Below are 22,886 nucleotides of genomic sequence, written 5' to 3' on the forward strand. Positions count from 1 at the left end.
GAAAGGAAAACCACACAGCTCCTCTCAGCTTTGAAATCTGCATGCAATACGTGTGGATGGTGCAAATATTAGCAGCATGAGCTCTGCAGCAAGATAGACCTTGCTGTTTACAAGTTCTACGACTTTGAACAAGTTATTGAATTCTTGAGCCTCAGCTTCTTCATCTGTACAATGAAGATATGATAGTACCTCACTGTAGAGTTGTTGTGAAAATTAAATGAGCTAATACAAATTAAAAGTTTCATCCAGTATCCTATTATAATGTTAGTTGCTACATTATCATCATCAATTCCACTAATTTAGATGAGAATGAAAAACCATATGGAATATTCTAAGGCCTTCTGATTATTCAAAAACATCATTATCATTATTTCATACAAATTGATCACACACTGAGGAGGGTGCTTAATTGGCCCCACTCTTTCCATCCCAGAATTCCGGGTTCTATTTATGTCAAGCTACTCTGTCCTGAACCAATTGCTAATAACCAATAGGATATTGGCCTATTTCCCTTCATCAGAACACACTTGTTCTGTGCTTCATTCTCTCAAAGTCCTTTCTCAACCAAATGATAATTGGACAGACTGATTCCATTTATGTCCAGCCTTCCAGGTGACATACTACAGCTCAGTTTAGCACTTAAAAATTAACTTTAATTCTAGAATTTCAGTACTATTCAGCACGTGCGTTTAAGGTAGCAATGTACCAGAGCGGACGATTAGACCCGAATTAGAAGCAGGCTGAAAATATTATACAAGAACCCTGGTGTTTCTGCCTGATTCAAGTTACACTGACTTCCAATCATGCATTTTATCTTTTGGCATGCGTACATAGGTGCCCAATAAATGTTACCTTTGGTGATAATAAAACAAAAGCCAAACTTTCAAAAGCTAGAATATCCAAAAGACCATTGTCTGCATTCTTGGCAGCAGCCAGATAGCCAGTTTTCCCAAGTCAGCAGCCTCTGAGGAGGCTGGCGAGGAGCCAGTTCCCAGGGTTGGTGCATTCCTGGGGCCTGGCAAGAGGCCACTGGGACCCTGTTTCCTCTTTCCTTCTCTCTACGTAGTGGAAAAATTTTCCCATTTTGACCCCGCTGAGTCTTTTTTCCCCCTATCGCAGCAAAGGGAGTCAGTTGGGAAATGTTCTCCAGTTCCCTCCCAAAACTCATCTCCCACTGCTCTAAGCTGGCAGAGCTTAAAGCAACTGAAGGCAGAAGACAAACAAAGGAGGGTTCCTCTGGCCAGTCATCCAGTCTGATTCTATCAGTAGCACAGAGCCTGGAGCAAGGAGAACCAGCGGGACCTTGTGCACAGGGAGTCATTGTACATGTGCTGGGAAGACTATGGGCACTTCTGGAAGCTTTTGGAATAAAATTACCTGTTATAAATAGACACTGGCTGGGTTTCAGGGTTGAGAGCAAGAGGCTGAGATTTCCAGAAAAATAGAATGCTCCACATAAGAAGGTCTGGTGTACAGCTCATTAATAGGGGACTACTGAGCAACTGAACTAAGAAGAAAGGAATTTGAGGTTGGTCAGACATGACCTGTAGTAAACACCTGGGTAAACATTTCTGGCAGATAACATCATGGATATGCTATTCCACTTTTAAACATCATATATGTATATATGTAAACCAAACATTTTAAAAAAAACCTTTTCTGAATGCTTCCTTCCATGTGCAGACAAATGGCCATCTGGAATGGCCACATCAGCTGGTCCGCATGTTTCCAGGGTAGAGAAGCCTGCATGCCAGGCACAGTACTGCATGCCCTATTTGTGCTGTGAGTCCTTTCCCTAAATTCACTCAACCCTTTGAGTAAGAGATGATCATCTCTACTAATAGATGAGGACATGGAGGCTCAGAGAAGGCAGGTAACATGGCCAAAGTCACACAGGCAGTAGGAGGTAAGTTGGGATTCAGATCCAGTTCAGGCTCATTCTCCAGCCAACTCATGTTCTCTCCACTGAATTACAGGGTGCTGCAATCTATTTCCACTGTGCCCTTTAAAATGCGTGCTTTGCACACGCATGTTCTTAATACAGTTTTCTTCCTGAGACTGCCACTGCTGCTTCTATATTTGATAAACATTTTGGAGATTAGCAGATAGGAGCTGCACCAATCTCATCATAAAAATATATTTCCTTTGCATAGGGTGCCACAGCCTCCAAAACAATTCCTTGTTCTTTATATCACTTAACGACAACATCCCTCATCACAGTGTCCCACCATTGAAGACACAGATATTCAGAGAGTTTAAGAAACATGCTAAAGGCCACACATCTACCAAACACTTCAACTCCAGCTCTAGTCTAAGGGCTTATGCAGTTCTAATGCAGTGAACAATCCACTAGACCACCCTCCCTGTACCTCAGCATCACACAACTTTTATCAGGACTGTTGAAGAGAAGACCATGTCACTGGTTACATGGAACTTGTGTTCTGAAGGTGCCACATCACATTGTCTGGTGAAACCAAATTGACAAGGCCAAGGGAATAGACTGGAAAACAACACACAAAAATATATTTCAAATAAAATATTAAAAATGGGTTAGCGTTTTCTCAGTCCAGCAATGTGAGAAGAGAGGGTGGCAGATTATATTATTTTATAGAGTCAATGTGCTGGATATACTCGTTTGGCCTCTCCACATCTATCCTTCACCCTTCCCTGCCCTGGTCTGGGCCCGGAGCACTCCATGGGCCCCATTCTCTCTGGCTTCCAATTGGGTTCAGCCAATGGAGGCACCAACAGGGGACAAGATAGTGGGAGGAGAATGAGGTGGGAGTGTTCATGTCCTGATTCCCTTGCTGCAGGGCCAGCGTGGTTGGCCATATCCCTCCACCTAAGGTGGTATTTCCCGCCAAGTGGCTCACTCCTTATAGACACATGGTTCTATAGCCACTTTCAAGGCCTAGTGGCAATGACTCAATGACTCCCCACTGTTTCAAGCTGTGGGGGCTCCATTGTTATTTTGTTGCGCTTTCTACATTCTGCCACCCATTTTAAAGAGGCCCTTTATTAAACTATCCTCCAGTACCTGGCATGGGTGGGCAATGTGTCTCCTTCCAGGACCTTGATGCAGTAAACAAGAAAACAATATTACTCATTTTGTCTTTGTAGACAAATTATGGGAAGTTACTCAAATCCTCTAAGAGGATGAGAAAGGCTAACTACTTTAGACCAGGCTCTCTCCTTCAGTCACTTCCTTCTCGCTGCACCTCACCAAACAGAAATTTGGTCAGATATTCTGCCTCAGGGACCTACTAAACTGGGCCCAGGAGATCTCCACATAGCTACCTACCGTACTCACAGTCTAGCCCGGAGTCCACTCCAGGAGGAAGGCAGACACCACTGGCCTCATCCCAGTCTGGGTAGTTGGTGCCTTTAAAGACTTTGCTCTCAGTGTTCACCCACCCGAGCTGGATCACTGCCAGCCTCATGGCCACTCCATCTCCAAAAACGGCAGGCCTCTGAAAACAGCTCCTCCTCACAAAAAGGCCAACAGCGCTTGAGCCTACTTATCTGCCGGCTCTGACAGATGGACCCCAGAATTCACCAAACCAAATGATTTTATTTCCCTCTACACATCTACGTGCATGAAAGCAGTCAATGAATTAATTGCATTGGGAAACTTACCAAGCTGAAGACAACTGCTTAAAACCAAGAACCAAAAAGGTGTGGAAAGACAGAAGGCAAGCAAACCTCAGGGGCATATTCGGAAATGGACAATTATGATCCATTAAGCCTAGTTAAGAAATTGAAATTTATGAGGAGGAAACATCTGGAATTGCCTGGAATGTAAAGGAACCAGGAGGAACCACTTTTTGGTCTTAGAGTGAGCAGCCCAGACAAATAGGATTCCACGTTAGGAGAGAATTGCAAAATTAGTGTATAAAAGAGACAGAATGGAGGCAGTGCATCTGGTGTTAACTGAAGCGTTTGAATATGATGGCTCCTGGATTTCCTTTTGAAACATTAATTGAAATTGGGCTGGAGATGAGGGCTGCATGAAAACTGGCAGAAAGATCGTAAATACTGGTTAAGCTGAGCCAGAGGAATGGAACACGGCAATGCAACATGAAGTAATGAGAAATGCTGCTCCATTCATGGCCATGAACCCTGTGGATGTTTAATAAATATTAATTGATAATCATGAACTATACTGCTGAGTGGTAAATTAGTGTAAGTTACCTAAGCTGCTGAAATACAGCTAATATATATACAGTTTGTACAGTATACACTGATAAATGGATGAGAAGAAAAGATGAAAATGATTTAGCTATGTGATGCATTTTGCCTTGCATCAGGAATTAGGGGTAAGAGGATGTTAGAGGAGTCAGGAGGGGTGGCCAGAGGGGGTAAGAGGAAAGTTAGGACAATAATTCAAGATTATAGTAGACCTTGCTTAGGGTCTTGGCAATTTCTCAAGTACAAGCCTGGTGCCCTGGAGTCACACCCCATTCTTTTAGACACTGTGGCTTTCTCTATAAATTTCTGCTTCGGGGAACTCAGGTACACCATAGATTAAATTTGGACCAATTTATTGAAGGAAGATATGAAAGCCCTCCTCCTTGGGGAAGCCCTCTCTGATCAATATAGCCAGAAGAACAACTTCCTCTTTGTAACCCCATCAGTCTTGTTGTTTGCACCACTGTATACTTCCTGGTATTATGATTTGTGTATATGTGACAAGATTTTTTTTAAAGCTTTGCAAAGCAGAAATCATAGTTTGCATTTCTTAGCACTCATTGCACTGTGTTTCACACCCAGTAGGTGCTCCATTCCTTTGCTGATCAATGAGAAACTCGAAAAAGAAGAGCAGGCACATATCAGAGAGAACATCCAGATGCCTATTAGGTTTGGGACCAGCTTCTAAAGGGATCGATGTAAGCTCCACCTCCTGTTATGGACAAAGCACTAGAGAGTCTGCCATGGGAACAATCCTAGGCTGCCAGAGGATGATGCGGAAAACTCAGTTGCCATGGAAACTTGTATGATCTGATGATTCCCATTGTTGAAAGATGGTGAGACAACAGGAGAATGACAAATAGATCTTGGAGCCCTAAGAACACACGGAACATGCCAAGCAAACATCTCTACTCATTTGTACTTATTTCTGCTACAGAAGCTGTCTCATTTCATCATCTGTCAATAACACAGCATTTATAAAAGGCTTTCAAAATGTGTCCAGTTCCTATTTCTATTTGGTGATCTCAGTGACAACAAGGATGCAAAGAACTACCTCTGATGCTGGCAGACAACACTTATCGCAGCAGCTGAATACAGGTGAATGAAACAGGTGTCACCAGAGCTCCTGCTCCATGACTCCAGCAAGGGCAGCCATCCAGGCAGGCGCTGTGGTCAGCACTAATGGCAGGTGAAGCCACCTAACCATTCTTGCATCCCAGATTCCTGTGAGAATCTAATTATACCTACAGACTCACTCCCCAGAAAAATGTACAAATGCATATAACATAAAATATACCGGCTGGGCGCCGTGGCTCATGCCTATAATCCCAGCACTTTGGGAGGCCGAGGCAGGTGGATCCTGAGGTCAAGAGATCGAGACCATCCTGGCTAACACGGTAAAACCCCATCTCTACTAAAAATACAAAAAATTAGCCGGGTGTGGTGGAGGGAACCTGTAGTTCCAGCTACACACTAGAATCATCCTTGGGCAAACCTGAAAAGCAGCATGCCATTTCCTCTCTCCAACCTTCCCAAACAGCACCCTGGGCGTGCTGCATGTGGGGCCCCTTTATCCCATATTCAACACCCCCACAACTGTGTATTTGGTTCATAAGCAGCTGCTCACTGCTAAGTTCAATCACTCATTCATTCATTTTCCTAAGCTTTTTCTATGTGTCAGACTTTAGGAATCCAATGTAAAGATGACACGGTCCATGCCCTCAGGAAATCTACAGTTGAGTTCAGTCAGGGGTGATTTTTCTTTTCAGGAAATATAGTGGCCATGTCTGGAGACAGTTGTGGTTGTCACAATGAGGGAGGGGTACTCTTGGTATCCAATGGGTAGAAGCCAGATATCCCAATAAACATCCTACAATACACAGGACAGCCCCCATGAAAAAGAACAATCAGGTCCAAACTGTCAATAGTGTCAAGGCTGGGAAACCCTGTTCTAGAGCACACAGGCCTGTGGGAATGTGAAAAGGCCAGAAGTAGGTATTATGCCAGCTCAGGAAGGGGCGTGTTCATAACAACTCCGGAACATGTGGCTTTGACAGCAGCCTGCCTTCTCTTCAGAGATGAGAGGAAGCAGAGAAGGAAGCAAAGGAGCCATTCAGAGTGAGTAACAACCACAATGAAGGTTGATCCTCCTTCAGGCAACATCAGAGGAGGCAGCACCAATTCCAAGTGCTGGGCAGACAAATGGCGTTTCTTCCAGAATCTCTTCATGGGAAATGCTGCTGACTCTCTACTCACCTCCATCAGTCAGCGGCCCAGCAGAGGGAATGTGTGGCCATTTGGTAGGACCATCACTCAAGTCATAAACCCCATTGCATGCTGGGGGATGACTAGATGCTGGAGGGGCCCCATCACTCACCAGGTTCTCCCTACTCTTCTCCCATTCTAGTCAATAACTCCACCTTGTACATGTACATGCCATAATCCGTCCTCATATGAATAAAAACACAAAATTATACATATATATGGGTATGTGTGTGTACACACACTCTCTCTCTCTCTCTCTCTCTCTCTCTCTTATAAATTGCAGTCTCTTCTAAAGTTGGTTTCAAGGTCTGGTTCATCAGAAAATCAAAAGATCAGAAAACAGACCTAGATCCATGTTCTATATTCCTTATAAGTCTCCCCCTCCTACCACCACTCCTTTGTCATTTGTTTTGCCGAAACCAAGTCTGGCCTCCCTCTGCTCTAGACTGTTCTAAACCGCAGGCTCGTCACTGGGCACAGATGAGGCAGGTGTGCTAATGCACATGGTCTCGTCCTGTTGAGGCAGCTGATGTTCTTTCACATTGTGAAGCACCGTGAAGGAGCTCCCAGTCACTGGCATAAAGGAGTTTTCTACTTCAGAGCTGTTAGCTGTGCAGACCCAGTGTAGTCTGGGGGTAGCCAGACCTGAAGTGAAATCCCATCTCTACCTCTTAATATTTCTATTGCCTTGAGGAAGTTGATTAACTTGTTAAGCTTCAGATTTCTCATTTGTAAAATAGGGATAATTAGAGTTCCTACCTTAAAGGGTTGTCGTTAAGTATTAAATGGTAGTTTCCATATAAAGTATTGAGCAGCATGCCTGGCCTATATTAAGCCTCCATACATTTCAGCTACTATTACTAAGGGAAGGAAGCCATCCTGGTTGAGACTTAATACATGATTCACTGAGTGAACATGCTGAGCTGTCTGCCAAAGTGGCTTTGATATTAGATTCTGCCATCCTCGTTACTGACATGCTCTATGCCCACTGCTTGGACCTAGTCTACTTCTGTCCTGCATTCAGACTCTGTGCTCAGCACCAGTGTTGCTGCAGACCTTCAATGGCCCTCCAAGACTTCTCTTGTTAGGATCTGATCTCTTCTCATTCTTCTGGGACTCCCCTCAAGACTTGCAGCAAGTGGCACCTGTGGGTGGTGCCCACCTGGCCCAGCCTCCCCTGCCTCTCCATAGCTCATCTGCTCCCAGCTCAATCCACGGGACCCGGAGATCTGCACTGTTGGAGAACAGGTGGGCAGGGCACTTCTGCATTTCTGGACCCGCAGTGATGGGCCGAGCTCGGCTGGTGGACAGATTCGCCGGGTAGATACTTGTCTAAGGGTTTGACACGTCTCTAACTCCACCTCTGCCAACTCTCAAGGGGGCACAGTCAAAATGTCCACAGGACACTTTGGAAAGGTTGCTAAACCGGGCCAAAGCTAGTCTGTTCTCTGCCACTTGCTTTTTTCCTAAAAATGGCCTTCACTAGATCCTCAGACATCACCCTATCTTCTGATACCTGGCTCAGGCCATGGTCTCTTTTCTAAGTACATCAAAGAGACACTGAAATAATAGCCCAGGAAGAGGAAATGAGGCAGTTGGAGGAAAAGAACAACTCCCTCTCATTCTTTGTCCCTCCCTGACTTGGTGCTCATTTGGGAAATCTCAAAACCATCTTGACATCAGAGAACAAAGATGTTCCAGGCTTCCCAGAGGACCACTGGGCATGTCCCCAGTGGCCAGGGGCACAGGGCAAACAGTACTTTATATACGTTTCCATCAGTAGACATGGTCAAAGGGGACTGAGATTAGAGTAGCCGGAAACCTTCTATAGGAAGCTGGTGTTTTGGGCTCTGTACAGCATCCCTATGGTAAGAGGAGGTCTAACAAGAGAACCGTGAGAGTCAGGAAATATCCAGTCATCCCTGAAGCAGTACAGAATGAAGACTTTTGTTTTCTTACTATTCGTAACCCACTGGCTGTAGGCTGTACTGAGCAGCACCAGCAATACCTCTATTTTGCATTTAGAAGACGTATCAGCAGGGTTGAACATACTCTATGTCAATATTTTCTAAATATTAGGAAATGCCTTCTAAACATTTTTCTGTCCTCCTACTCTTCCTACTGGGGTATACGTACCTTTGATAACAGCCTGAACCTGTTCCTCTGCCTGCCCTCATATCACATTTACTGAAGGTAAACACAAATCACTACTTAGAAAATCAGCACCCAGGAAATGTGAACCAGGACTTTCAAAATTCCCATTTCTCTTATGCATGCGGATAGCCATTAGAATCCAGCCTACTGCCTGTCTTTGTAATTAAAGTGGTTTTTTTTTTTTTAAGAAAATAGCTACATTTGATCATGTGTCTTCAGAGGCAGCTCTCTTCCTACAACAAAGGTAAGCAGTTGTAACTACTTATGTGGCCTGAAGAGCCTGAAATATTTACTATCCAGACCTTTACAGAAAGAGTTTGCTGACTCCTACTTCAGAATTATATCTAGTCACTAAATGGCGGGGCAGGGGGCACACAACTGGACATAAAACAGCAGAGATTTAAATTCAATATGAGGAAGAAGTTTCCCTGGGAGAAAAAAAAATCAATAATAACATGAGTTGGCACCAAAGGATGCAGGACCAATATCCTTGGGTTGCCTCTTTTTTCTCTACTGTCTCAGTCTGCAGTTACCAAATTCCCTCTGTTGCTTCAAACTACAGCTCCCCCATGGCCCCTCCTCACATCTTCCCAGAGTGACCTCAGCTCCTACCTCTGTCAGTGACACACTGTTCATCTGATGATATTTTTTTCTGCTTATTAGGACAGCTTCCCCAGATAAACTAGAAGCACTTGAGGAAGCCTATCTCCCTGTGTCAGCCAGGGAGACCAGGATGACACACTCAAAGCATCTAATTGAGGAGAGTTTGCTAAAGGGACTGTTCACTGAATTGTAGACAGAGCTAAGTCAAACCAACAAAAGATGGGCTAACAACATCCAAGAGCCATTACTATGAAGAATCCTTAAGGGGAATGGGGAAACAGAAGGTGCCAGAACACAGAGAGAGCAGCGGTTCTCACTATAGCTAGAGTTCTGGGGAGAGGGTTGTCCAACAAAAGCTGCAACTTTAGGCAAAGGTGCCCAGTTCCTGTGGTCCATGACCAGGCAGGGCGAGAGTAGGAAAACAAATACCTCAACCTCTGATATCCTGCTAGGAAGCCAGCAGGACCTCCTTCTCCCATTGGCCAAACCCAACCAGATTCCAGAAGGTAACGTCCATGTGGTACATCCTCCACATGTGATTGGCCAGGTAGTGAAGGATAAAGAGTAGATCTGGAAGGAAAATGCAAACCATCCAGCACATCCCCATAGCTGGTTTTCAATAGTGCTTGTTGATTGACTTTGTGTTAATGAATGTTGCGGAAGGCTTGATTACTATAATGATTTGGATACAAACAGTCAAGAGTCTGAAGGATGAATTCAGGGATATGTGCAGTTCCTTTTCTTCCTCTACAAGCTCACCTGTCAGAGCAGAAGGTTTAGTGTGGCAAACGTTTTGTCTTCCTTTTGTGGGCGAGAAGAAAAGAGGATACCAAGAAGGAATTCATACTGCTACTCTCATCTGTGCTTAAAGGCTAAATGTATTTCCCCAAAATTAAAAAGAGAATGTTTGCTACTTAAATGTGAGCTGGTAAGAAAGATAACTCATGCTCCAGCATGCTCATCAGTTAAATGCTATCACAGCTACAAGTGCTACAAGTGTCAAAGAGCTACATGGGCAGCCCGGGAATGAGTCTGGCAAATAAAAGAGCACAGTGTGAAATGATGACTTTTTCTGATCAAAAAGCATCCTAGGGAGGGCTGAACAGTTTTGGGTCAAGAAGAGGCCTCTATTTCTGGGGTGATTTTTATTGCTATCAGAGAGAAGACCGTACTTGCTGTGAACATATGGCTACTCCGCACACTCCTACTGGTGAAGGCAAACTTGTAGTCACTTGTCTTTCTCCCTGGGTCTTTAGCCCCAACAATGAAACATATTTTTCATTTCAGTTTCACTTATGTATCACTTTCTCTTTTAAAAGGGTGAGTTATAAAGTAAAAAAAAAATCATCATCAATGAATATTTCAGTGTGTTACCAGGACGCACGTGCGTGGACACGTATATGTGTGCACACACATACACTCAAACCCTCCCCCATGCCACGTGACTAAGGACCACAAACTCATTTTCCCCAACTGGGACTTTTTTCAGTTTTTGTACTGTGAGTTTCTTTATTCTGTGGCTCCTCAAGTCTAAAAATGTAAAAGCTGTTGCAAGGGAGCTATAATTTCTGCTCAACACTTCAGTGATTTGATTATATAAAATAAAAAGTATAATGAAGTTAATAGCACCTTATTCTTGCAATACATTATGAGAATATTTTCCTGCAAGATCTGAAAGTGGAAATTACCTCTGGGCCCCCTAACTCTCAAAAATATGGGTCGTGATTATTACTGCAATGGAATTTCAAGACTGAAGAACGTAATATGTTTCTCTTTCCTCTATTCAGTTTCCCAAAAGGACATCTTCTCTTCCTGGGATAGTATATAATGAAAGATAAAGAACTTAAGTGACAGATTCTTCTACTTTTGGTGTAATCCTAGCATGTGAGTTCAGAAAGAGCAGATAACCTCTCTGGGCCTTAAGCAGTCTGAAAAGTGAGGGGGCTGGATAACCCATTTTCACTTTAGCATTCTAGATTCAAAAAATAAAATAAAAAACATGCACTGGGAATGAAAACTGTACTGTAATGCCAGGTTTGTTGTTGTTGTTTTCTGGTATTTCACAGCAGCCCTTATCCAGAATCTTCCCCACCTGCTTCTTGCCTAGTAATTTGTGTGGCTTCAGCATAGAGCTGAAGAAGAGGGCAACATTCTGAGTTCAGATCCTTCACAGGCCAGGCATCTTTGATCTCATCCCTGGTCCAGCTTTCTTTCTGACAGTTGGAATTCATTCAACATGCTTTCAGGTTCCCATTCCCAAAGAATCAACTCAAAAAGAATACTCTAGCTGCTATTGTCCCAGAGGTAGCATCTCATTTGAAGAACAGAACATAATACTACAACAGAGGGCAAAATTGTAGTCACTTGGCCTAAGTGCAAATAATGTTGAATAGCATTTAAGTACCCCCCTACACACTGCGATAGGAAAGGACATCCTTTTTCAGAATTTTCCCAATCTGGGCATGCAGATGTAGCACAGTCTGCCTCTAGGAAACAAGGAAACGATTTCACTAGTGTAAAAACTCTCCTAAGCATGATACAGGGAGACTTAACAGGATTAAGTTTCTCAGGTGGTGCCAAACAAGTTCTCGTTTTCACAGCGTTCTTCTATGCCAGCAAGTCAAGAAACATATTTGCAGCCCTCAACAAGTTTCAGGGTACAGCCATATGCCAAAAAGAATGCAAGCTCGATTTAAGGTTTTCAGCTAGACTGGTAATGTGACAGGATTTTACTTATGCCCATTTCCAATCTATCTTTAGGTAAAATTTAAATATGAGCATTGACACTGTTTCCCTTTTTCTGATCTACAGGTACCTAAGATCCCCCCTGTCTTGTCCTGCCCTATCCCTGCCTTCCCAGCATTCTGGGCTCTGCATTCTTCTGTTTTACCAATTCCCTCAACAAAATTCTGCTCATCTGGTTGACATTTGGCAGAGATCCAAGGCCGTTTATTAATGAATGCTACTATGAATTATTGAAAGCCAATAGCTTATTATGTTTAACTTGATAGGGTATTTGCATAAAACTTGAGATCTGAGGCAGAAATCTACGGCTTTGGGGAACAACCAATATCGATGATATTTCTGGGTTAAGAGAATCTTTCTTGAGCTGCTCACATCATACCATATGGCTGTCTCTGTCCTTAACCTAGGCCTAAGACAGACCCTATTGGCATGCTGATATGTAAAAAGTGTTTTTCTTCTGCAAAGGAGAGGCTGAGAAATTATCTCTTTATCCCAAGTTTTCCCAGAAGTTGAAAATGGAATACACACACATACACACACACACAGACACCCAGACACGCTCACACACCAATGTCACCACATTCAACCTGGAGTTAGCAAGACGCAGGAGGTGAGATGGGGTCAGATCTACAGAGAGGAGGACTTAATAATATACACCAAACTTAGCCTCTAAAGGTATGCTGGTCAATGCACAGCCCAAATAGACACAGACGTTGATTCTGACTAAGGAGAGAAGAATTTGACATAAATGCTTAACACAATCTTCTTCTCAAGTCCCAGAAACTCACATCTATGAACAATTTGTGAGGTGGAGTCTCAGTCATTAGGAGGTAAATAACTAATCTGTTCATGACAGAGCAAGACCTACAGCTGCAAAGTTTGATAGGTATAATGGATAAATCGAACCAACAAATATTTCACTGAACCCCCACTCTGCTAGACTCCAGGCCAGGTGCTGAGAATATACAAGTGAATAAAACACATCCCTATAAAATGTGCACAAGAAGGAACCAAGCTAAATCTCTATTTCAGAAAGTTTGCTTTCTATTTCAAGTTTGCTTGATTTGATTCCTTGTTCTGCTCGCAGGCACTGTGTAACAGAAAAGGTGACACACACGTTAGCCCAGAGACTGCGGAAGAGTAGCCAACCATCAGACTTAGTCTAAAGCGAATGAGCCTGTTTCACTGGACTAAGCAGATTCTCACACCTGATAGCAAACCCTACCAGGTTGTTAAGAATGATGTTCATCCTCATTAAAACTCTTAGAAAGAAAGTTTACAGACAACTGAACTAGTGCACATACCTAAGGAGATCTCTAAGACTTCCTCGGCTCTTCAATAGTTGAAGTTGTATTGAATTCTTGTTCAACTTACCCCCAAGGTTAAGATAAATGGGGGATGGAACAACTATATATAGGCTTAGCATTTGGCATTAGTATACAGTAGTGTTTTTGTATAGGCTGAAGTCTACATCAGCTGGAATTAATATAATTAAATATAATGTTGACAGGTTATGACATTTGCCTATTAAGACACTATACAAACATTCCAATAATTTGCTGGTTTTGAGTTTGTGAAAATAAATGAAACAAAATCTCAGGGGATGTTGCTAATGGTGTAACTGGAAGAGATGTTTCAAAAGCACAGGGTTCAGGAAATAACAGTCAAAGAATCATGCATTCAAAGCCAAAACATATAGAGTGGTAAATGAATATTTAGTACTTACCACAAGACTGCTGTCTAGGGACAGCCTTTTTCCAAAGTCCCTTTTCTCGAGCTGTCTCTTTCCCTCCATGGATGAAGTTAGTTATTTTCTTTTGTGACTTATAAGAATCCCTCGTCTGTTTCCAGGGTCACTGAAAAGAGTGAACATGTGTTTTACTATCCAAGGGCACAGTGTTTAGACCTTTGTTTTCAACTGTCTAACCAGAAACAAGCATTGAAGTCAAAATATACCCAGTCCCAAATCATAAGTATAGAACTGGGCTCTCTCAACTCAAAAGACCACTCCGTGTTACAAATGTCAGAGTCGTCTTTATGGCGGCCCCTGTGTTTTTATAGGTTTTGCTAATGGAGTTGGGGAATGGGTTTGCAGGTTGAATCAGCAGACTGTGGAAAAAAGCAAACAGTCTCCGTTTCATGCCACACTTGCTCCACACCCGTCCTCTCTCTATCAGCCAGAATCTTTCTGTTACTGTGCACATCGATGCTGTCTGCAAATTCCATGAGATCAAACCGACAAAACCACGCTCCATAACCAAGAGTTATTGAGCTCAAGGTCCAATGAAGGGAAACTGAAACATGAACTTTGTTGTCAATATTTAATTTAAAAAAATATGTAATTTAAAAATATTTGAGGAACATTGTAAGATACATTCCTCTGGGGATAGATTGATTCAAAATGAATGGTGGGTGATGTCATTACTGTCAATGAGTATTTATAGAACACCCACTGTATTTTTACCATATTAGATATAGCTCAGCCCCGAACTCCACTGAGATTGCTTTTTCTAGAATGATTAAGTATTCTGGTTAATAAGGATTCATCATATATGTTAAGTGCTAGCTTCCAATTTTCACAAAGATGTAAAAGGCTTGAAATAAAATAAATGGGTTACAGTCCAGGATTTTTTTTTTTTCTTTTGAGACGGAATCTCACTGTTTTCCAGGCTGGAGTGTGGTGGCTGGATCTCGGCTCACTGCAAGCTCCGCCTCCTGGGTTCACGCCATTCTCCTGCCTCAGCCTCCTGAGTAGCTGGAACTACAGGTGCCCACCACTACACCAGGCTAATTTTTTGTATTTTTAGTAGAGACGGGTTTTCACCGTGTTAGTCAGGATGGTCTGAATCTCCTGACCTCGTGATCCGCCCACCTCGGCCTCCCAAAGTACTGGGATTACAGGCATGAGCCACCAAGCCTAGCCCAGTCCAGGATTTCTTATCCACTAGCCAAGTGACCCTGGACAAGTCATTTAACCTCTTGGAAACTCATTTTTCTCAACTACAAAACATGATGATAGCAATCAAATGATGTATGGGAATATGATTTAGATGCCATAAATTACAACTCATATGTAAGTTATAATTACCCACAGATTACATGTAAAAACAGTTAACCTGAAATATTATATCAATATATCCTTGATGATTCTGAAGGCACTTTGAGGTATAGAAATTACTCATAATCCTTGTAAATAAACATAGCCATTGTACTGCTGATGCAGAAGAGATGAAATACAATGTTATACCAATTAATTCTTTAATATAATTGAAAAGAAATATGTTCCACAACTCTCAGTTACTGCAAGTCTGACATGGATCAAACAGGCAGGATTTCATGGCCCACAGGATGTGGGCTCTCTCTCTCGGTTTTCTTCATCAAGAGGGTTGAGACAGCGGTGCCTCAGATGGGGAATGTCCAAACTATAGTCAATCATGGGAAACTGATGGGCTCCTGTTCCAGCTTAGGCTTCTTCCTCCACCTTAGTCATTTCATCTCTTACTTTTGAGAACACTAATTTTAATACATCACTTGTTCACTCAGAGACTCTTAAGAGTTCAATCAGAATTTAGGATAAAATCCAAGTTTTTCAATATCATTCTCTAAAATTCTAGGCAATATTTTTCAGAAAAGAAGTTAGTTCTGTATCCTGCTATAGGCACAACCACTAGTCAACTGAAATTTGTTTGGGAGGCTGCCTTTTCTACTTTCAGCTGTTCCTACCCACTTTGTAGCATCCCCCCTCCCCCAGGCTCAGCGACTGTATACACTGGTAGTTCAGAACACCCTCTGCAATAATTAACCAGCTAGCGACTACTCAGGCCCTCATATTTCCCTCTCCACCAAAAACACACCCTAAGTCTTGATCCCAAAGAGCATGGGAGTTTGATAGCTCACAATAGATTGTGCTTTGGCCTTTAGCACATATGCACTGAGGGCCTACTGTATGGAAGACAGTAGGAATACCCTAGGAATACTGTATGGAATACAGTCCTTACATGTTAGTGACACAGTCATGCACAAGAAAATCCAAGTCTCCACCTTTGTGGAACTCATATTTTACTGAGGCATATAGAAAACAAGCAAACAAACAAACAGCTCCAAACTGTGGTAGGTACAGTATGAAGGAAATAACCCCTAGCAGGTGGAGAAAAGTGCCAAGTGGCCGGGCGGGGTGGCTCGCACCTATAATCCCAGCACTTTGGGAGACTGAGGCAGGCGGATCACCTGAGGTCAAGAGATCGAGACCATCCTGGTCAACATGGTGAAACCCTGTCTCTACTAAAAATAAAAATAAAAAAATTAGCTGGGCATGGTGGTGTGCGCTTGTAATCCCAGCTACTCGGGAGGCTGAGGCAGGAGAATTGCTTGAACCCGGGAGGTGGACATTGCAGTGAGCTGAGATTGCACCACTGCACTCCAGCCTGACTGATGACAGAGAGAGACTCCATCTCAAAAAAAAAAAAAGTGAAGCACATGAACAGGGATAGCTTTTGGATTGAGTGGTTAGGGTAGAAGCCAGCCATGTAAAAGATGGGTAAAGATCACTTCAGGTAGAGGGAACAGCCTTTCATCTGGGAAGGAATCAGAAAAGAACTTTGTTAAGAGAGGACCTATTTCTTAGGAAGAAAATAGCCAGGAAGAGAATGTGTGAAAAAAGTGCTGAATTGTAGGCAAAAACTGCAGAGGCTTGGAGGCTAATGTATCTCTCTCAGCTCTTATTCTAAACACAAAAGTTAATCTTAGGCTTTAAATTTCCTACCTTACTCCCTACTAGCAGGTAATATTCAACAAATTATTTAACCTATTTAAGTTTCTACGCTTACTCTATGCGACGGCATTAATAATAGGACCTTCTTCATAGTAGGGTTTTGTGATGATTAATGAGACAAGTCATTGAAATAGTTAGGCTGGGGACAGATACATGTAGGTAAGACTTAAATATTAGATATATAGATCATCCCTTTTGGAAAATATGATTAAACCCATTAAGAGCAACTCTAGCTACTAAATTTTATGCTTCTTCTTAGGCAGATGAGGCTGTCATTTTGGGAAATGGGGATCCTTTTGATAGTTCTCAAATAGCCCAATGTGCCTATGTGGAAAGCTGATTCAGTAGCTTCCCAAATGGATTTGGTCAATTTCTTTTCATATTTTATGGTACCAATAATATAGGCAGATATAATATTCAAGTTGTTTAGCAACAATATATCACAAGCGTTAGCCAATGATAAAGGTACAGTCCAATCAGGGTTGACAATGGCAACAAGTGGTACAATTAGACCAGTGTATCCTAGCCAATTCCCAGCCTAACTACACATACTGGCCCCACTCCAAGAAGGTGAAAATTTGTGAGTCAGACCATAAAACAATCATGGAAAGGGTCAGAGTAAATTTATCCAAGTGGATCAAAGGAAGACTATCTAAAAGAAACGAAATGGCAACCAGGATGCAGCAATATGAAAAGGGACTTCATTAACAAAGAAAATATCAAAAAGGCTGAAACACTGTAGTTATTTCACTATTCAGAAAAGACTACATACATCCAGCAGAGACCGCAGATCCAGGGGGGAAATGAGTATATCATATCCTAAAGATGCCTGGGATTACCTGGGCCGTTTGTACCATCCATCTAACTCAACTAATTCAGAGACTAGGGTGATCAAGCAACCTTCCAATGTTATTTGATTCCTGTGTAGTAACACAGAAGAAGAATATGCTGACCAGCAAATACAAGTAGAAAATCTTTTGAAAAATTCCATTTCTGGTGCAAACTAAAAATGACAATTTGACATCTGACTCTTTATATTTATTATTTATGTATTTGGTTAGTATATTAGTCAGCTTGGGCTGTCATAACAGAATAACACAGACTGAACGGATTACACAACAGACGTTTATTTTCTGCGCTAGCAGAGTTGGTTTCTGGTGAGGCCTCTCTCCTTGTCTTGCAAATGGACATCTTCTCACTGTGTCCTCACATGGCCTTTGCTTTGTGTATGCACATCCCCATGTCTCTTTCTCTAAGGACACCAGTCCTAGCACGTTAAAGACCGACACTTACGACCTAATTTAACCTTAATTATCTCCTTAAATGCCCTATCTCCAAATACAGTCACATTGGGAGTTAGGGGTTCAACGTATGAAATTTGCAGGAGACGTGGTTCAGTCCATAACAGTTATTTTCAGTCAGGTTTCAAATCATATCTGAGTGTTCTATTAATCAAATTCCTAAGGCTAAAACACTAAGGGAAACCTCTGAGTGGTGGTGGTTATGGTGGCTGCCTCCAGACTCCACGCCTGTCTGCTTGTTATGTGACCATTGGACCTTACTGCCCGCTTCCCGCCTCACCTTGCCCTGCTGTACTCTTCTCTGTGTTGTGCACGTACGGGTGCAAACATGATTAAGACTTCTTGGTCAGTGTGTTAACGTTGAATTCTGCCAATGGGAGGCAGTGAGAGGAGATTAGAAGGCAATAGGAAAGGAGAAGCCATTCTGCTTCTAGTCTAGCAGAACAGCATCAACAGCAGGTGACTGCAGGCTCCAGTAACTTCTGTGATTCCTCCAACAGGTCAGCTAAGAAAGGGCACCAGCAACGCCCCAGTCTGTGAGCACTGCCACCTTATCCCTCTGGCTTCGCCAGCCCTTTCAACACCAGCATAAAAATCCCTGCATTAAATCCCTCTTTGCTTGAAACATCTATAGTAATTTCCTTTTTCTACACTTGACAATGTTTGATGCACAGCCCATGGAGATGCCTTTGGACAGGCAGCAAGCCTTCCTTGGGAAAGACCTGGATTCGTTCTTGTGAGTCTTCTGAAATAATCGTCTGGAATTATTTTCTAATAAACACTAAGCCTCTAGAGAACAGAGACAGCATTTTACGTTCTGTGTTCCCCTAGGCAGTATAATGCCTAATGCATAGCAACATGAAGAGCATTTGCTGTTTGCGTGAATAAATGAATGAATGAATGTTGACAGCTGTCTTTGTGAACATATAAAGAGCAGGTCAAAAATACAATTTTGTTTAGTAAAGAAATACTAGACATATTTACAAGAGTGAGGTTGTTTTTTCAGACAAGCATATTCAGACACACCCAAGCCCCAAAGAAAACATTTTGTCTTTATTTTAAAATGTCACCAACCTAAAAACTATTTACCTGCACCTACAATGAGCCATAACCTAGTAGTGTTAATGTCTTTTCTATGTCTTTCAACATCTCTGGTTATAAAAGAATACATACATTCCTCAGAGCAATGGGTTGGAAGCCTCGCCTTCCTTCCATGGGGAAGAAAACAGTCATGGAGTTGAAGGAAGACAGGAAATTAAGCATCCTTTTATTGACTGATAGTTATTGATACTAATCTTCCCTTCCCCCTCACATGCACCCATCTCTAGTTGGTGAAAATACTTCTACTCAGTATCTGTGGAAATCTAAGTTGACCTTAATAACTTTTTTAAAATTTTTCTCACAGTTAGTAATGGTCTTTTCATGCTAGACATATTTTTAATCTTTCTAAAGATGTCAGTAAATTCTATTTTCTGCTATACTTTGTTAACAGGCTGTATAATTTTCAAGAAAGTAACAAAACTACACCATCGAATAAAATCTCAAAGGCATATTCCCTCACAAACACACAGTAACACACACACACACATACACTCACTCACTCACTCACTCACTCACTCACTCACTCACTCAGATACACACTCACACCTGATCTAGACACCACTTTCTCCATCTTAATTTCTGCCTTTCTGATTCTGCCATTTCCCATCTCTGCTTTGATATATTTATTGTATTGCCAGAAGAAATGAAGAAAAATAGTAATGCCAAAAGGGCTCTCTTGCTTAGGCATTAGAAGATTTGGTTCCTAGCTTTCTTTGCTATGTAAATTTGAATAATTCCTAACTTCTGTGAGTTTACATTTTTTATGCCTTTCTCACCAGGTCATTGTGAGGTTTCAATGAGATAATGCAGGAGCAAGCTTTTCCACATCTAAATTCAAGATGTTTTCTGGTCAGCTTCATTAAGCAACAAACAATGCAAAATATAATTTTTTGCAGCCTCATAAACATCCAGAGAACAGAGACTGTGTCAAATTCATTGTTATATTCCCTGCAGCATCCAACACACCAGCTCCCACACGGTAGGCATGCAAAGAATAACTGCACAGTAGAGCACATCAAGGACAAATAATGAACACAGTAAGTTTCCTGTCATTGACAAGGCAGTTCCAAGGGTTTCCACCCTGGTTGCACCTTAGAATAACCTGGGGAACTGTTAAAAAATATCAATGCCTAGGTCCCACCCAAGATCACTTGAATCTTTGGGGTGTAGGCTCCAGGGATCACAGTAACAACAGCCAGGGTTGGCAACCATCAGTTAAGAGCTTTGTTGCATGTTAGTTGGAGTCACTTGGGAAGTCATTAAGGCCCATCCCCAGATGGAATAAATCAAGATCTCTGGGGGTGGGAGCCAAACATTATTATTTTAAGATTATTGAATACTTCCAAGGTGCAGTCAATGGAGCACCAGTTTGGGAAGGTGAAGATGTCACTCTTTTCTTGATCTCCGTCCTTTTCTCAAGGGCTGAGGGACACATGATTGTTGGTAGCAGCAATGGCCTTTCCTTAGCCACCACCATCCCAACAATTTTTAATCTGCAAACCCTGACCCCAAAGGAAAGAAATGTTAGATACAAGCAATTTGGATAAATACCTTTATCCATATCTCCACTCTCAGGCTCATCATTCAAAATTAAGCTGCTTAAGCTGATCCTTCTTTTCATTCAGAAAACATTGTTGACTAAAGGTAGAAATATTAAATCTAGATTCCAAGTTAACGTACATATATCATAAAACCTCAGAGTGAGGCCTTCGTGTATAGTTTCAGGGAAAGAACTTCAAATGGCAAGGCCAATGTTGCCGAAAACCATGACACAGATGCCCCCAAATCCATCGCCTCCTTTCTACCCACTGCTCTCCATGTGTACCTACCTCTCTGTTCAAAGCACTACCAAATAGAATGTCTGAAACTCCAGTCCTCTTTGTATTGAAATATTTTTATTCTGATTTATTAAGTCCATAGAAAGGAAAGCACTGGCTTTCTGTATGCTTTAAATACAGCAGTCTCCTTTTGGAAGATGTATCAGCTCAATAACTTTCTCCTATTCATACAACTATTTGTGGTATAAATGGGTAAGGGTGTGTTTGTGCATGCTTGTGTGTATGTGTATGTGTTGAGTGTGCATCTGTGCATGTGTATGTGCATGTATGAGCATGTGTGTACATGTGCATGAGTATATGAGTGTATGTGTGCATGTGTGTGTATATTCACATGCACTCTGACTTAACAAAACCACCCCCACACAGAAAAGTGTTGTGTCCATTCTGAATATGAATATAAAAACATGCCAAATGATGCAATTTTCAACCATAAAATTTTAAAATCTTACCAGCCCCCTGAAACTGATTTAGAAGAAGATTAAATGCTAACAAATTTCCCACATGTGGTATTCATCCTTGCCAGATAAATCAGTGGCAGGAAATAGTCTCAGAGAGACATGACAACCCTTTTCTTTCAAGTGGAGGAAAATTCTGCCTGATGTTGAAAATTGTTTCTAAAAAATGGTTTCCTATATTCATGTTCACTAAACATCTCACTAATAATCCTCAGTAGCTTCTGGTTGATGGTTTAAATGCCAGACAGGCCCCTAAGAATCACTTTCCCATAGGTCCGTTCTCAGATAAATGGCTAAGGCCAACACAGAGAACTCAGGGAGCTGAGTTCTGGAAGTCTGAGTCTGGAAATCTTGTCTATTTTTCAACATGCAGCTCAGTGAACTGGAGCAGTCAAAAAATTGCTATGAATCTGAACTAAGTTCCTCAGGAAAAGAGGTCAGAGAAAGCTGTTAGTACCCCAATGTTGGTCTTAGTAAATGTGAAATAAAAGTAGCCATGTCGAAGGAACAATATCAGCAACAGCAACAGTGGGGATCTAGAGGAGGATTTGCAGGAAGAACTCGTGGAAGAGGTGGTGACCAGTAGAGAGTGGTTATGGGAAGGTATCCAGGCGAGGTGGTCATCAAAATAGCTACAAACCATACTAAATTATTCCATTTGCAACTTATCCCCAACAGCTGGTGAAGCAGTATTTTCCAATTTGAAGATTAATTTGAAGGTGGCTCCTGCCACCTGCTAATAGCAGTTCAAACTAAATTGTTTGTATCAAGTCCCTGAATGGAAGTATGACATTGGGTCCCTCTGAAGTTTAATTCTGAGTTCTCATTAAAAGAAATTTGCTTTCAAAAAAAAAAAAACTTCCAATATTCAGTAATTTCTCTCACTATTAAAACAAATTATTGAGATACAATTCATATATGATAAAATCCATCCTTTTTAAGTATACAATTCAGTGTCAACCCTTCTAATACCAATATTTATTCATTTGCTGCAGAAACTGGGGATTCTCTCTCATTCTCAGTGGGGACACAAAGAAGTTTCCTCATCACTGCTTGAGGCTTCATCAAGCCTGCTGTCCCATGTCACCATCATCTTGGGTAGCAGCATCCCGGACAACCCTGAGTTCACATTCTCCAGCTGCCACTTACAAGTTCTGTGACCTTGAGCAACTTATTTCACATCTCTTAGCTCTAGTTTCCTCACTGATAAAATTAAGATAATAATAACAATCTCCTTAACAAGGTAACTCTGGGGATTAAAATGATTCCTGTTTTCAAATACCGGAGTAGATAATCTGTTGGTATAATCACTTAAAAGAGATCCGTTCATTCAAAATTAAGTAATATGTATTCTATACCTATTTTGTCCCAGGCCTTGTGTTAGGCCCTGAAGATTGAAAGGAAAACAAAAGAAGAAGGGAGGAACAGAGAAAGGGAATGAGGAAGGGAAGGGAAGGGAAGGGGA

General features: G+C 41.9%; 1 protein-coding gene across 1 annotated transcript in view; it reads right to left on the bottom strand.

Annotated features, from left to right (window-relative positions):
- NCKAP5 (NCK associated protein 5) overlaps window positions 1–22,886 on the bottom strand; it is an 830,344-nt gene that overhangs the window by 771,030 nt on the left and 36,428 nt on the right. Inside the window, exon 2 of the mRNA XM_017854739.1 lies at window positions 13,682–13,811. Within this exon, the coding sequence (XP_017710228.1) occupies window positions 13,682–13,750 (69 nt within the window). The 5' untranslated portion in view covers window positions 13,751–13,811. The remainder of the gene's footprint in view (window positions 1–13,681; window positions 13,812–22,886) is intronic.

Source organism: Rhinopithecus bieti, unplaced genomic scaffold (genome assembly GCF_001698545.2).
Source record: "Rhinopithecus bieti isolate Rb0 unplaced genomic scaffold, ASM169854v2 scaffold_37914, whole genome shotgun sequence".
NCBI lineage: Eukaryota > Metazoa > Chordata > Mammalia > Primates > Cercopithecidae > Rhinopithecus > Rhinopithecus bieti.